The sequence below is a fragment of the Psammomys obesus genome, unplaced genomic scaffold (assembly GCF_907164565.1).
Source record: "Psammomys obesus unplaced genomic scaffold, mPsaObe1.curated_primary_1811, whole genome shotgun sequence".
Classification (NCBI taxonomy): domain Eukaryota; kingdom Metazoa; phylum Chordata; class Mammalia; order Rodentia; family Muridae; genus Psammomys; species Psammomys obesus.
The window spans coordinates 1,693,471-1,710,663 of NW_026596234.1; the positions used below are offsets into that span (position 1 = coordinate 1,693,471).

The following is a 17,193-nucleotide window of genomic DNA, read 5'->3' on the forward strand; positions in this document are numbered from 1 at the left end:
TCCCCTTCTGCCAGGTCTTCACCGTCCTCAGGACCTTAGAGAGCAGGAGGGAAGCACAAACATATTTTAAATGTAACGCTGTATGTGCAGACCCTTTGCTAGGGTAAGTACTCTACCACTGAGCCTCACCCCACAACCTGTTAATTCTTTAAATACAGGGGGTTTTCATGTACTGTGAGTCTTTCAGACCTTTTCCTATCAACTCTATCCATAATGCCTCCCAAGGTCACATGATGGAGTTGCTTTCTCTTTGGTTATCATCTGTTCTCCTCATCTAATTGTAGCTCTAGAGAACTGCACAGTACAGTCACAGACTCTTCCTCCTACCAAAAGGAACAGAGCCTATTTAGGATGGGATATCTTTTTCCTTTCTCCTCTATCTGGGACAAGCACAGGTGGCCACATTCTCTTTGGGCACTGCTGCCCTGACAGAACAGCACAAGAGGACACATGTACATGGCCAGGCACTTGCAGAGAACTCAGCCCAGCTTCTTAAACAAGTCAGTTTAGTAGCCAACTCTTTTGTTGTCGTTATTTTATTTTTGTTTCTGTTTTTCTAGACGGGGTTTCTCTGTATAGCCCTGGTTGTCCTGGACTAGCTCTGTAGACCAGGCTGGCCTCAGACTCACAAAGCTTTGCCTGCGTCTGCCTCCCTGAGTGCTGGGATTACCATCGTGTGTCACTGCGCCCAGGTACTAGGCAACTAACTCTTTAACTCTAAAGAAAAAAGTATGCTTGGGGCTGAAGAGAAGGTTCAGTGAGAACTGGATGAATAAGCACAAGGATGTAAACTCAGATCCTAGAGCCACATGAGCTGGTAGTAACACTGCTGGGGAGCAGAGCCAGCCACAGAGTCAAGCCAAATCAGTGATCTCCAGGTTCAGCGCCACCCATTCTCAAAAATAAAAAATAACACAGCATGATGGAGGACAATTCCCAATACTGACCTCTGGCTTCCACATGCATGTTCATAAACATGTATACAACACACATGCAGAACATGTACACACTCATACATCATACACACAAAACAAAACAAAAAAAGAAAAATAGAAGAGAAGGAAAAGAAGGGGGAAGAGGAGAAGGAGGAGGAAGAGGAGAAGGAGGAACAAGCTTAGATCCAGGATGCAAAACCAACAGGTCAAGACTCTCACACTGGCTCAAAATCAGACTGTTTCAGACCATGGGCAGCCCAGTCTCTAAAGATTGCCTGGGTGGCCTTGGTTACCACTATGAGTACAATAGGACCTGTATCCTTTAACACACGTTAAATCATCTAAAATCTGATATTAATATACAGGTTGTTTGAACAGATGAGTTTCTGGTTTATTAGAGATAGGCAGAAAGACATTATATTACTGAAGGGGAGCTAGTGATAAATAAAATTTTGAGATCCAGACATAATTTTACCAAAGGCATAAAAATCTGGAAAATGTGTCAAAACACTACTGGCCCTCTTCTATACAAAAGTCTCCATAAGGCCCTAGCTTACGGAGTGGAATACTGCAGGCACATGAACAATGCATGCCCATGTGATTTACTGACATGTAAAGTGGGTCCCATAGGGAGGAGACTCATGGTCAGGAAATTTCAGTTCTGTTTGTAAAACTGCAGCACTAGAACCAGCCCAGGTGATGTAAGCATTTTCGGAGGTGGATGCAAGGTGATAAGACTGATGCCAGCCTGCACTGCATAGCAAGACAATCTCAAAAACAAAACAAATGGAGGGAAAAAGCCACATTATCCCTAAGTAAAAGTCTTAAAAAAAAAAAAAGAAAGAAAGAAAGAAAGAAAGAAAGATTTATTTATTTATTATGTATACAATGCTCTGCTTGCATGTATACCTGCAGGCCAGAAGAGGGCACCAAATCTCATTATAGAAGGTTATGAGCCACCATGTGGTTGGTGAGAACTGAACTTAGGGACTCTGGAAGAGCAGCGCGTGCTCTTAAACTCTGAGCCATCACTCCAATTCCAATGTCTTATTTTTTAGGCTCACTTATCTTTTTCCTCTAGAGGGAACGAGCTCCTATCACCAGAAGTCACACTCAAAGCTTAGCCTTTTTTAACATAAAAAGGAAAGAAAAGAGCTGGCTTTATGCTTTATTTCCAGCATGAACAGACATCACTGTAGAACCACATCTAGTACAACACTGGCCATGGTAGGCCCACACCCAGGAGGCATCAATGAGTATACCTACTTTTTGTCCTGAATGTACCCTTCTACTCTGTGAAGTTCCTTCCCAAACAGCCCACATGGCTTGAAGTGAAGTATACACTTATCTCCAGTTCTGTGGGAACAAACACAAAACAGGCATTAGTTTACGATGTGAAATGTCTAGAGAACCAATCAAGCTTCAAGAGAAAAGAAAAGGGACTTGGCCATCTAGGAAAAGAGGCCATGAGTGATGATTAACATGACAAGGTGCCTTTGCTCAGTGACAGAAAGGCTCTGTAACTGACTTGGGGTGACTGCACAACTGGGGAACATACTAAAATATCACTTCAGTGCCCATTTAGAAAACAGGTGAATTTTATTATTTACAAATTATATATCACTAAGGTGTTAACAAGCAAAACCAATGAGTCATAAGCTTCTAGCTGTAAGCCTAAGCTCTTGAATAATGTCTGGGCATTGTTACTACATTTTCACCTAGCACTGACACTTGTTTGGTACCTTTACATTTCCAAAGAAATTAACAATGGTAATGAAAAATCAATCAACAAGGGCATTCCTGACTATCAACACTAGACAGAACTAAATCTAGCCAGATACAATCCTTAAGGGCCCCACTACAGGAAGAACTCAAGCTGAGGGATGGAAATGAAGGTCTAGAAGTCCAGAGAGGAATGCAAGACAATGGCAGCTCCCTTCAGGTTAGTTGGTTCATCATGGCTTGTCTTGCCATGTACAGCCTGGCCTGTCACCTATGGCTCTGAATTACCACCATCCCACATACACAGATGGACCTGTCACCTGTGATTTAAGATCTCCACTACCCCATATTGTTCGATCCAAAGCTGCCCAAGGATGACATTGTGTACACAGCAGGTGGGGTTGGTCCAGGTGTAGGCTTCATTATGTCTGTGGAAAAAAAAAGAAAAAAAAAAAAGTCAGAGAAATGAAGCTCAGAAGTTGGGTGACCCAGAAAGCCATGACCAGGCAAAACCAGACCACAACTGCCTGGGAGCAAAACAGTACTTTGAAGTCTTTCTAGTGCAGGCTATTTAGTTAGCATGCATATGAAATTAATTTCTCCTTTCCTTTGTAGCATCAACAAAGCTTTCTACTTAAATGTCAAGACAAGTTAATAAGCAATAAAAGAAGACTAAAACAAAAGAGAGACAGCTCTCCTGTGAAGCTGCCAAGAGAAAAGGCACTCTAGAGAATCATATCCTGAGCCCCAGCCTTGCTGTGCAGAATGTAGGAGAGGGGTGCTGTTGTCAACAACACCCAACACTCCTTATCCCTTGAAATGACCCTTTCCCATGGGAAAACCTCACAGGGTGAAATGCAGTGGCACCTAGACCTATGCCTATGGGAGGCTGCATCAAAGAGCCATGAGTAAGAGGAAGAGCATATTAACACAGATGGCTGAGGAAAAATGCCTAGAATGTCTCAAATGTCTCAGGCAGAGCCAGAGCCCAAACACATTTCTCAAAAACATTTGCAGCTTTCCAGTTCTGCCCATCTCAATTCCCAAAGCAAAGCCTGTCATGACACAGGTCAGCAGTAGGGTGCTCACCACAGGGGCTTCCCTTAGGAGCCTGCCTCTGTGTTTATGCAAAGATGTTCAGGGACAGCCCCTGCATTCTTGTTGTTAGTTGGATTTTTGAACAAGGTCTTTCACTGTGTAACTGTCCTAGAGCTTACTATGTAGACTAGCCTTGGCCTCAAGCTCAGAGATCCACCTGCCTAAGTACTGTTATTGAAGGTGTGTTCAACTACACCCAGCCTGCCCCTAGGTTCTCAAAACTGCCTGGTAAACATCCAGTGCAGATCAAATACTACATAGATGTTCCCTCAGAGCAGGCTCATATATTAGAGAACCGATGTAGCAACTGAAACCCAGGGCTGTGGGAACTGCAGTGGGTTTCAAGCTCTAGCATATGCTGGATACTGGTTGAGTATCTCTAATGGGAGCTGGACTAGACAGCCTCTAAGAGGGCTCTCCAGTGGTCCTTACCTCCAGACAAGCAACGTCATGTGACAAACACATATGCCTGTGTGACCATCAGCAAGCAGGTGTATGTGGCTGTTGGCGAGCTTTGGGTTCCTCTGCCTAAGGAAGGAGTACCCCATTCTGAACAGTCCTGGAAAGGGAGTCAAGTGCTAAGCTAAGCACTTGGGTTTAGGGCTGTCATAAAGCAATAATTGAGGGCTAACAGGAGCAGCTCCCATCAGTGTGTGAGAGGGATGTGTGACTCATCCACCTCGTGGACAGAGGAACTCTCCTCACTAGGAAGCCGATCAGAAGAAATGCTGCTGGCAGAAAGGCTGTAAGCCCCAAAAAAGGTTGGGATCTCCCCAGGAAGAACCCTTGTGAGACATGAAGGCTATAACTTCCTCCCAGTCAGAGCAGAGCACTCCGGCCCTTACTCGGTCTAGTCACTCACTTGAGAAGCTCCAGTGTGATGGTCCCCCGGGGCTCTGCCTCGACACTCTTGCCCCAGAACTTCAGCTTTGGGTAGATGGAGCCGTGGAACATAAAGTCTTGGTTGAGACCTTCTGAATAAAACGCACTAATAGGAGGGTGGTGACTGACCTGCTCAGATATAAATCTGAACCCTAAGTCTTCCCTAGGTCCAAAAATAAGAATAGAAGGGAAAGAGAAAAAGCCACATTAATGACAGCAATAACAGAGGGCCACCAGCTCACCCACCACCTCCATCAGCCACTTGATAAGCTCTGCCCTCCCCTGGCAGCTGATATAGGCTCTGGGCCCAGATGCTTCCCGCTATGAGAGGCAGCAGAAACACCTAGCAAACATCTCTCAGACGGCACATCTGGCCATCTACCATTACTCTAGAATACACCTGCCCACTACCACACAAATGCTACTGAGGGAGCCTCCATCTGCCCTGCTGCTTTATCCCACTGATACCTGAAACTTACAGCCATCAGCCAGGCAGGCCTCAGATGAAGGCCAACCTCACTCCCAAAGTCTCATTTCAATTTCCCAGGGACTCCTAATGCCAGTAAACCCCACTGACTCAAAAGCCTATGAAGGGGTGTTTCTGTCCAGCCTTTGTGCAGGCTCCCAAAACTTCTATGATGAAATGTCTTGGATCCCAAAATATTCCTGGCCAGGAAATTGGAGTTTAGCAGACTCCCTTATTCAATAAAAATGTCAGTTTTTAATTGTTCCGGAACTATGAATACACCTACAGTTGTAGTCATTAAGAATTATAAAAGCTAAACCACATAATTACTAACTTAGCTGGAATCAGAATTCCCAATCATTACTGAGGAAGGAAAGTTGAAAAATTAGATTTTAAAAGGTTGCCTGCCAAGGTATGTAATCTACAAAATGAATACTTGTCTAAGAAAAGCACGTATATTTTTAGCTGTTCAAGAGGGAAATGAAAGGATGAAAGATGGTGTACACAGCCTGGTCTGTACAGCACTGTGGAGCAGGGCCACTTAGTGTCAGTGTGGAGACACCAACAAGCAGGCCTGGAGAGGAACACATGTCAAGCTGAGTGTGAGGGAGTTTTCCTGGCAGCCTGTGAAACTTCAGCTCAGCCTCTGAATTAAATTCCAAGTCAGGTTAGGCTTCCTGTCTTACATTCAGCAATTCAGGCTATTCTTATTCTTTCCTTATCCATACAATTGCTGCTGCTGCTACTTTTTTTTGTTGTTGTTGTTGAGACAGATTCCTACTATGTAGCCTAAGCTGGCCTGGAACCTGTAATCTTCCTGCTTAAGCTCCTAGTGCTAGAATTTAGAGGTATGAGCCACCATGCCTAACTCATACAGCTTTTTTTTTTTTTTTTAAATTATTATTCACCAAGCTTTTGTTTTTGAGACAAGATTTATCTGTGTAGCCCTGGCTATCCTGGAACTCACTCTGTAGACCAGGTTGTCCTTGAACTCAGAGAATTGCCTATGCCTGCCTTCTGAGTACTGGGATTAAAGGTGTGAGCCACCATCGCTCAGCTCCTATATGTTTTTCAAGACATTTTAATAATTTTCTAAGAGCTAAACAAGGTTTGAACCTAAATCTTGGTATGTAAGGGGCTCACAGTGGCCAGCAATGGCAGCTCCTGCTCAGAAGTGTCTAGAAAAAGGAAGGAACCACTTCACCAATTCAGACAAAGCCACATCTTTAAGAGTGATATTTGTGGGGCTAGAGAGAGAGGCTCAATGGCTGAGAGTACTGGCTGTTTTCCAGAGGACCCAGGTTCAATTCCCAGCACTCATATGGCAGATCACAACCATCCCTAAGCCCAGTTTCAGAAAATCTGGTATCATCTTTGGCCTCTTCAAGTACCAGGCACACATATGGTACACATACATACATGCAGCCCAAACATCAATACATATAAAATAATAACTTGTTCTTGTTTTTTTGAGACAGAGTTTCTTTGTGTAGCCCTGGTTGTCCTGGAACTTGCTCTGTAGACCAGGATGGGTGACAGATGGATTAGCCTGACTCTGACTCCTGAGTGTTGGGATTAAAAGCATGTGCCACCATGAAAATGATTATGATACAATGGAAAAGTAACCAATTAAGATCTCACACAAGAAAATTTACTAAGATGTTGATACCAATTGTCTTTGGTGGATTACATCTGTTTTCTACTTCCAGCACTGCCATGTTCTATACAGAACATTATCATGGCTAAAACACCAACAGGCTCCATGTTAATAAATTCCCCAGATTACCAGATGACCCTCATTTCCAAGGCAGTGGCAGACTGTCAAGGCAGAGCTCCTCTCTACAGAAAAGATAACAAAGCAGGATGGCAGGTGCTGGCCCTCCTGCCTGCAGCCCCATGGCCTGTGGCAAATAACTATAATGCTAGTCAATTAGAATACCTAAATACTTCCACTAACTTCCTTCCCTCATCAGAGAAGATCTACTTACTAAACTACACTGCTGTTCTCTGCATTCCGGAGGCTTAAGCACAACACTATACCAGCCATGCAGCACAGAACAGGTCCCAGAGTGGTAGACTAAGGATGATCCTGAAGAGCACAAATGGGCCCATTAGGAACTCTACAAATTCGGCAACTAGTCCCTAGAGTCTGAGGTTAGGCTAAGGCAAAAACACACCAGGGTATAAGACATGCAACATCTGTAAAAGTTTTCTGAAAGACTGATGCACCAACCAAGGACGATGCACAGAGACTCCCTGCTCAGATATAGCCAACTGACAGCTCAGTCTCCATGTGGGTTTCTGAGTAAGGGAAGCAGGGGCTGCTTCTGTCATGAACTCAATTGCCTGTTCTTTGATTACCTGCCCCTGGTGATCTAGTCTTGCCAGGCCACAGAGGAAGAGGATCCAGGCAGTCCTGATGAGAATTGATAAGCTATGGGCAGATGGCAGAGGAGGAGAACTCTCCCTTTCAATGAACTAAGGGAAGGGAATGGGGAAAGAAGGAAGGAGGGTGGGACTGGGAGGAGTTGAGGGAGGGGGCTTCAATCAGGATATATAATGAATAAATTGTGGAAAAAAAGTTTTCTATATAACTACAGGAGACCCAGAGTTGACAAAGTAAGTAGCAACAATCTCCAAGTCCAGCTGTATAAAGGTTTACCACAATCCATATGAACTAGGATTCAGTGTCCAGGTTCACAGGTCTGCTATGTCAAAGGATGAGAATGGAGGGGGTTTGCATTGCTCATGTGCATCTGCCACCATCTGCCCTGTCCATCCCACCCTGGAAGCCTCACATTCTACAGGGCTCCAAGAGGCATGATACTATCCAGAAGAAACTCATCAAAGGGATTTTAGCAAGCATTCACAGACTAGGCATAGTGAGGCTAACTCTTGAGCCTGTTCAAGCATTCCTGAGACCCTGTAACACAGGCATAGTATAAACTTTGGCAGTTTGGCAGTTTCTCTTCTCTAGGGGTTATTTCTCTCTCATCAATGTGATGGGGAAAAAAAAAAGGCGTAGTCCTTTTATTAGTTCTGATTCCATTTTTTTTGAAAACCAGTGACTCCCATGTCTTTGCCATGTAGTGCAAGTATACCACTAGCAGTCTGAGTAGCATGGCCTCCACTCTTAAGCCCACTGCATTAAGATTCTATGCTAGCCCTTCATATAGTACCAGGGTTCTATTCTGTTGGTAACACCACATTCCATGCATGTGAATACCTTCTTACCCACAGCATTCCAAATACTTCTGTAGCTCCTAACTCTAAGCATCTATCCTAATCTGAGGAATCAATGCTGAATAGAGAATTGAGCTTTTTTGTCATCCAAGGGCCCTCTGCAGAAATTTCATATTGAATTCTCCTTACCTGATCAATTCATATGTCTCCCCCAAGAGCGGGTTAAAGGGTTTGCCAGTTCTCTCCCACTGGGAAGCCACAGCTGAGACTGCAAAGGCAGCTACAGACTGCAAACAATCCAAAGATGGATCAGAACATCTTCAGTCAAGACAGCAAATGAACCCACAAGGTATTCTGGCACTCAGTCAGCATCACTGTCCACTCTGCTGACTTCTCAGTTTTTCACTCACAATGTTTTTTAAGATTACAGAAATTCTAGCTACATACCATTATTACCTACTACTTCCTCAAAGTTACAAAAAGAGGGAATGATATATTTTTCTCCACCCCAGGCTACATACCCCGCAGACTCTGAAGTAATGTCCATGCGGCAGTCTCATACATTGGCACTCAAACACACGCACGCACACACACGCGCACACACACACACGCACGCACGCACAGGTAATTGCCCCCACACAGGCACATGCACACATGAGACAGTGGAGATACAGGAGAGAAGCCAACTCTGTGAGGCTGACAGCTGGGAGTTCTTAGGCTGGCCAGATACCTAAAGAGAATACAATTCTTCTAGATAGCCCACCAGCAGGACACCTGGGTCCTTACAATGATGGGGTCAGTCAGTCAAACAGTTATGGCATGGGGACTATCTTCACATCATAGGAAGTGCCCACCTGCATCCTTTCCAGGGGCTGGGACTGATTTGAGGCTTTGTGAATGAGGTACACATGCTCCATGTACTCCGTAATCCGCTGCAAGAAGCTCAGTGGCTCATTGAAGGCAATTGGCATTGTGATCTTGGATAGCTCCTAGAAGAAGCCAGAAGGATATCTGGTTGGGTGTCTGAGGCTTCCGGGCATGCCCCAAATGCAAGTATCCCACTTTATTCTGAGTGTGCCAAGGATCACTTCCCAGACCTTCAAATTCCCACACCGACAAGGTCTTAGAAGCCTCTGTGCATAAGCTATCTGTGCGAGCCCCAGCTTCCACCTAACTCAATAGAGAATGTATTCCTGAATGGCAGCATAGCAGCTCTCCATCTTCCAGGCCTGGGAGCCACTCCCAACGTGCAACACATGCAGTGATCACAGGAGCTCCAAGACAGCCACTTCATCTCCCCTCCCACTCCAGATAAGTAGTACCAGCCCCAAGCTTCCCATTATTAAAACTTGCCCTTGCTGGAGTGGGAGGGGAGATGTACTAACACACACCTTTAATTCCAGCCCTCAGGAGGCAGAGGCAGGCAGATCTCTGAATTCAAGGCCAGCTGGTCTACAAGAGTGAGTTCCAGGACAGCCAGGACTACACAGAGAAACCCTGTCTCAAACAAAACAAACTTGCCCTTAGCATCCATGGTTTTCCAGGATGGCACAGAAGCACCTTAGTTGGCAGGCATGCCCTTCTACAATGTGGCTTTCCCTGGAAGCTATTTCAGCGTCTGTAAATGTGACTCAGGAATCTTTCCCCAAGCACCATGGGACAGAAGTGAGGCTACAGCTCCTGCCTCCACAGAGCTCATGCACAGAGGACAAAAGTCCGCAGGAGCTATTCCTGAGCTGGGCTCCTAGGAAGGCATTAACAGAGAAGATAGAACTGCCAAAAGAAAGTGGAGCTGTTATAACAGTGCAGGCTCAGGTGCTCCAGAAACAAGGACAAGCTACAAGCTTTGGATCTTGGGATGATTTGCAGGCTTCCTGTATTGGGAGCTAGAATGACGGCTCTGCTCTCACAAACCCCAAAGTCACTAGAGATTGACAGAGTGCCCTGGGGGAGGCAGTATGCTCAGCATATTATCAGCAAGACAGCCCTCCTAGCCAGGTCCTGGGAGCAACACTCTGGGGAAAGAATAAGGCCTTGTTTACAATGCTGATTTGGGAAGATCCCACTGAAAGCCTGAACTCACAGACTCAGAGCCAGAGTCAGTCAGGCTCACAGAGGTTATATGCCATGCTAAGAGACATTCAGACATCTGGGAATATGGGGTTGCTGGACAGAATGCTAAGACAGGAAATATAAGCCAGGAGCCTTCTGACGTATAGAAGGGACCAAGACCATATAAGGAAGTTATATAAGATTAGCAGGAAGGACAAGAAACCTGTGACTATATCCACCATATCAAGAACAAGTACAGGAGAGTTAAGGGAGGGAGCAGAGATGGCAGCCAGAAAAATAAGAAAAGATAAAGCTTCATGTACCTTCTGAGCATTACATACCTGTAAAACAAGGGAAGTTGAGCACATAACCTACAGTGCAAGAGGTCAGAGAGGCTGGCTGGGCTCACAAGCCTTGCATGCCCACTGCTCACCTGCTCTAAACCCTCAGCCTTGGGGTCCACAGGTTCCACCTCTGCTGCTGGGTACAATAACATCCATAGTCTATAGAGTACACTTGGCTACAGCTAACAAAATGCCAATACCTTTCTCCTTTGGTTCAGCAATCCCATATTTGGGCACCCATCCCTAAGCCTCAGCAGACATACATGCAGGGCTAGCCACTGTAACCTGCTTTGGTCAGCCAAAAGCCAGAAACGGTCTAATGTCCAAAACAGGGCACATTCCCACTAAACTGAAAAACAACCAAGAAAGGCACATGAGGTAGTTAGTTACAAGATCACTTAGACATTGGCAGCTGAGGGATAAAGAAAAGCCTAATGCCTCTCTGAAAGGATGGGGAGAAGACTTATACATAAGTTAGGGTATCTGGAACCTAGTGTGTTGCTAGGGCCCCACCCAATCTCATGTAGAAGGTGTTCGGGCCATAAGCAAGGAGCACATCACAGAGCACCAGGAAAAATGCTTAACCGCTTAACTGTAAAATTGCCACTCTGCTGTTCCTAAGTAATGTTGTTTCCCTTCCTCTTATGCAGCTGTTCCTTTCCTGCCTGGTTATATTAATTTCGTGATCATTATAAACATACAGCATACATTTTCTTAGAGACCAACAGTGCAAATCTCATGCCTAAACTCCATGCTTCACAGAGTTATCTGCACTCACCAAGCCAATAGTTAGTAGGAAATGGGGTGAGATACCATGAGGATAGGGGACAGCTACTTGTGGGGAGGGACAAGGACAGAAAGCTGAGCTTCCTAAAACACACTGCCACGTTCTGGATATGGTCTGAGTATCCCATGGCTTCAGCAATTAACTCTGTAGAATTAATAAGACGGCACTTAATCCACCTATATATGTTGGATGCCAATCTTCTGGGAAGCCATTTGGATTAGGTTAAGTCATTGGGTGGAGGGAGCCTCCATGATTGACTATGGTAGCTAAATTAAGAGAAGGGCAAGGGGACTGGTGAGATGATTCAGCAGGTACTCTATAAAAGAGAATTGATTCCTGCAAGCTGTCCTCTGACCTCCACATGCAGATATGTAGACATAAATAAATGTAATTAATTATAATAATAGGACAGGGCAAGGGCTGGTAAAATGGCTCAGTGGTAGAATGTTTCTGAGGTTCTGGATTCAATACCTCATACTATAAACAGACTATAAACAAACATCAGAAAAACAGAAGAAGAGGACGAGGAGGAAGAAATACCAACTGTACATGTCTGTTCCCTGCCTCTCCTTATGCCATGCCCTATGCTACCTCAGGACTCTGCCAGCACTGGTCATCACCAGATGCATGCCCTTGGCCTTGTACCTGCAGACACAAAACTAAAGTGAGCCTCTTTCCTCTACAGTCTACCCAGTCTAAGGTACTATGGTACAGGCAACAGAAAACAGACTAACACATAGTTAATGAGTCTGACTTTAGACACATACTTTGAAATAAAGTCAAAAAAGAAACTTGTAAACATCAAAAATGTCATTGATGAACCTACAAGATTCTTACAGACCCACACACAATCACTCATTAAAACACAGGAAAACTTTGCAATAGGATAAACAATCAAGCAAGTAAGGTATGGCCAACATCTCCAGTAACATGTATGAACATCTTATGCAGTTCTGAATGAGCACAGACAACAGTTCCTAGCTTTTGTGTGCTCTTGTCCAAAAGATAACCTCTGATTATTGCTTCTTACAGCTTCCCTGATGCCAACCCCCTTATCAATCTATCTACGTTCAATCAATCTAAAGTTATTTAAAATAAAATGTTGGAAGAAATTGTTTTCTCTGGGAAGGAAGTACAGAAACAATCATAAACAACAACAACAACAGCAACAACAAAAAAAATGGCATTAAAAGAATGCAGGTAAACACTCCTGAAATTTGGCAATGTGCACTTCTGGACTCTCTGACTCCAGCTTCTTGTTGCCAAGCGCTGATTTGTGCATGGAACATACTATACCATATGGGTACACTGATTGCTAACAGTCAAAGACCATATGGAAAGTTTATGGCTACCAGACACAAAGGCTCAGCAGTTGACAAAAGCTATCTGGAACCTAGTGTGTTGCTAGGGCCCCACCCAATCTCAAGTAGAAGGTGTTCGGGCCATAAGCAAGGAGCACATCTCAGAGCACCAGGAAAAACGCTTAACCGCTTAACTGTAAAATTGCCACTCTGCTGTTCCTAAGTAATGTTGTTTCCCTTCCCCTTATGCAGCTGTTCCTTTCCTGCCTGGTTATATTAATTTTGTGATCATTATAAACATACAGCATACATTTTCTTAGAGACCAACAGTGCAAATCTCATGCCTAAACTCCATGCTTCACAGAGTTATCTGCACTCACCAAGCCAATGCACTTTTTCAGGATACTCCATATACTGAAATCGCTTCTGGTAAACATGGGGGCAGGAAGGGCTGTCCTGTGAAGAATTTGAGAGCAACAGGCATTTATTATCCAATAGAGTATATAAGGAACCTATTTCTCACAGGAACTTCTCAAGATCATCATCTTAGTTTGAGACCTAAACATCAGTGTCTCTAAACAAGGGTATGCCTAGAAGAAAAGCTAGGTCACAGCTGAAACTCGGCAGGGTTTCTGCACCACTGTTTTGAAGTTCTCTTAGTAATGGCTACTGGTTATGGCAGCCTTGGAATCTTGACCCGATCTCCTTCCATGAGCTGGGGGCAAGGCTGATAATGAGAAGGTGTCCCTCTGCTTGTATAACTAATGCCCCAGGACAGTGGACAAAACTGAGACTACCAGTCAAGAAAATCTCCAAAACCAGCTAGCTATTCATCTGTCTGCCACAGACCTATCTTCCCAAGGTGCATTCCTTCTCAAGCCATCCTCCATCCAACAAGAGTTCAGCAGTCACTTTAGCCTCAACTCCAGCTGTGGCTATCTGGGAAAAGACTACATACAGATCCCTTTAGGAGCTGTGGGCTACACTAAGCACTGTCTCTATGGGGTGGGGAGAAGCCTCAACAGAGATCTGACTAGCTTGTGGGAGGGAGTGTGGCCCATCATAGGAGTGCAGAGAGTATATCATACACCAAGCTCTCAAGATATACATGGCTGCTCTGGACCCTTAGACCCTTAGAAGCCAATGCAGTTATTCTTGTGGAATTCCCAATAACACTTCTCTAGAATGGAAGAGGAGAACCCTGACTGGGAATTTTGATCCTGAGATGTTGATAGCTGGGGTCTTGCCTGGTAAGACCTCACAAAGGGCTCCTGTGGGTAAATGAGTCAAAACAATAGGGAGAAAATAAGCTCTGAGACATTGGGAAAGGAAAGAAATCTAATGTTTACTGAGCACTATATACCAGGGCTGCTGTGCACAAGGTAACTGTGAACGCTCTAAGAAGTCAGGGTTAGGCCCAACGATACAAACTGCGCTGGTTAGTTTTAGTCAACTTGACAGAAGCTAGGATTATCTGGGAAGAAGTACCTCCACTGAGAAAATTCCTCTATCAGATTGCCTATAGGTAAGTCTAGAAGGCATTTTCTTGATTAATGATTGATGTGGGAGGGCCAAGCCCACTGGGGGCAGTGCCATTCCTCAGCAGATGGTACTAGGTTTCATAAGAAAGCAAACTGAGCAAGCCATGGGAGTAAGTGACATTCCTCCATGGTCTGTGCCTTGGTTCCCTGATGACAGACTGCAATCTGTGAGCCAAACAACCCTTTTTATTCCCAAGCACATGAACATACTTGGTTTTGGTTGTGGTGTTTACCACAGCAACAGGAAAGTAACTAATACACAACCCTTGCATGAAGATGGGAAGGAACAACAAGAAAGAAGACATGAAGGAGGATGGCAAGGCTCCAGGCTAACACTGCAGCATGGGAGGAATTTGGGTATGCACAAGCCTAGCCAAGAGCCCTAGGGGAGGATAAGAAGAGGTCTGAGTACCCAGGGTGGGAGATGTCAGTCTTCATTTCAATACAGTCACTATGCAGATCAATGCCCAAGATGGGACACTTCTGTAAGCAAACAGCACTATTCAGAACTGCCTGGGATGGGGGTACAAAGACAAGAATGAATCCATGCTACATTAGCTTTGGGCAGAGAACAGAGGTGCCACAAATAGTGTGTTAAGTGCCACTGTGTTTAGCAGAAAGAATGAGGGGAAGGTGGCACACTTGATGTATAGCGGACATGAGATAATCTGAAGATCAAGGTGTACTTAGAGGCCAAAGCAGCAGATGAGGGTATGAGGCAGTGGTCCCAGGCTGGCTGCTAATGTTTGGTCACAAGGTGATGTACACTTAGGAGGGAGATGGTAAGGTATAGAGTGAACATAAGCTGCTTTAGACAGACCCTCACAGCCGTGTCAGGTGTTCCTGCACCAACTAACCACATGAGTGTAGGACACAAGAAGGGTAAGCACCCTGGGCAGAGCATGCCCTGGAGACCAGTGGGCCCCCGTGAAAGATCAGCAATAAAGCTGGAGGGGGCCACTGAGGCCAGAACCACCTCAGTATACATGCAAGGAAGCCTGTGTCCCATGGACGATCCCTATGTGCTCCAGCAGCTTTTCTTAACAGACACTGAGAAATTCCATGATTACTACTTCTTCTTTTTTTTTTTTATAAGATTTATTTATTTATTATGTCTACACTGTTTTGCCTGCACATCAGAAGAGGGCACCAGATGGTTGTGAGCCACCATGTAGTTGCTGGGAATTGAACTCAGGACCTTTGGAAGAACAGCCAGTGCTCTTAACCTCTGAGCCATCTCTCCAGCCTGATGACCACTCTTATCATAGTCTGGATACACAAACGAACATGGTTTTGTTGTAGCAATTAATAAAAACCCTGTCAGTCCCTACAGAGCTGGTAGCCAACATTTCTCAGTGAGATGCAGAACAGACAAGAGAATGCTCACTATTCTCACTAGCTCAGCAGCCAAGCATCTCAGTAAGACACAGAAGGGACGACAGGATTAACCTGGTACCAGTGGAGTAACAGTTGGGTCTGTGGGTCAGTAAGTGAGGTGTGTGGATCATGATGTGCACAGGCTGTGAGCCAGCCTGGGACAATACTGTAACGTCACGGAAAGGAATTCACAGGTCAAACACTGCCCTCCACTGGTCTCCCATGCTCCAGGGGACAGGCATCAAGTCTCACAGGCTAGACTGCCTGGAGAAGATGCCTTGGAACTAGAGATACTCCAGCTTAATTCATGAGGCCTAAGGGGATAACTTATATTACATATTGGGCTGATCATAGATATACTTGGGAAAATTCTGAAACAATGTATATAAGACAGCATACCTGTGTTTTTGAATTCCATTTTCTTGTGATGGTCTCTCTCCACTTTTCCCACTCCTAGTATTTTTGCTGGTATCCAAATCAATCATCCCACTAATTTTATTTGCCTCTGAAAATTCCCCTGTAGAGTTATCAGAATCAAAGCCTGCAAGAAAGAAGCAAAATAGTCACCTTCAAGACTCGGGAGGTATAGAAGCCTACTTCAAGAGGCTTCTTGACTACACAAAGAGAAGCCTAAAGATATTCAACTGTTTTTTGAGACAGAGTCTTAACTATGTAGCCCTGTTTGGCCTCAAACTCACAGTGATCCCCCAGTCCCTACCTCCTGAGTGCTCGGTCATATGCCACATCCCCATCTGATCACTTTCAAGTAGTACATTTAGAAGAATTCTCTCTGTTCCCAACTCAGTAAAAGTGGTGGTCCACTTTAGTGTCTGGAAACACAGAGGGTCTGTGTGGGATCCACTGTGATCTGTTAGGATGGAGAAGAACATCTGAACACCATCTCTCGTAGTAGCTTACCTGTGACGGCATCAAAGAATTCTTCCTCCCCGTTCATCCTTCAGTGACCAGGCTGTCACTGTTCTGGGGTTTGGTCTTCCTACTGGATCATATCTGATCTATATTTACATAGAGGTTGTTTGGATACTGGAGATCTGAGGGAAGAAATATTCTAAAATGAACTCAGCTTCTACAAAGCCTATGGTCTAGAAACAGCTTTTAAAAACTCATTTTTCATTTTGACTTCTTGGGGGATTTTTTGAGGCAGGATCTCACTATGTAGCCCTCTGCCTGGCCTAGAACTTCTCATGTAGACCAAACTGATCTAGAACTCAGAGATCCTTCTGTCTCTAACTCAAGGGCTAGGTTTAAAGGTGTGTGTTACCATGCCCAGCTAAATACTCATTCCTGAAATTGATCTAACTGATCTCCATAAGGAGATCAGCACTCCTCATGCAGAGGCAGTGGATTTCTGGTTCAAGGTCCACCTGGCCTACAATGAGAGTTCTAAGTCACCCAGAATTACATCATGAAACCCTATCTCAAAAAAAAAAAAAAAAAAAAGAAAGAAAGAAAGAAAGAAAGAAAGAAAGAAAGAAAGAAAGAAA

At 44.6% G+C, this 17,193-nt stretch overlaps 1 protein-coding gene across 1 annotated transcript in view; it reads right to left on the bottom strand.

Moving 5' to 3' along the window:
* Osbpl2 (oxysterol binding protein like 2) overlaps positions 1-17,193 on the bottom strand; it is a 46,147-nt gene that overhangs the window by 9,470 nt on the left and 19,484 nt on the right. Inside the window, exons 2-9 of the mRNA XM_055596014.1 lie at positions 16,607-16,740; positions 16,088-16,229; positions 13,151-13,226; positions 9,141-9,275; positions 8,476-8,573; positions 4,618-4,800; positions 2,978-3,085; positions 2,202-2,291 (exon numbers count right to left, since the gene is read on the bottom strand). Of these exons, the coding sequence (XP_055451989.1) occupies positions 2,202-2,291; positions 2,978-3,085; positions 4,618-4,800; positions 8,476-8,573; positions 9,141-9,275; positions 13,151-13,226; positions 16,088-16,229; positions 16,607-16,643 (869 nt within the window). The 5' untranslated portion in view covers positions 16,644-16,740. The remainder of the gene's footprint in view (positions 1-2,201; positions 2,292-2,977; positions 3,086-4,617; positions 4,801-8,475; positions 8,574-9,140; positions 9,276-13,150; positions 13,227-16,087; positions 16,230-16,606; positions 16,741-17,193) is intronic.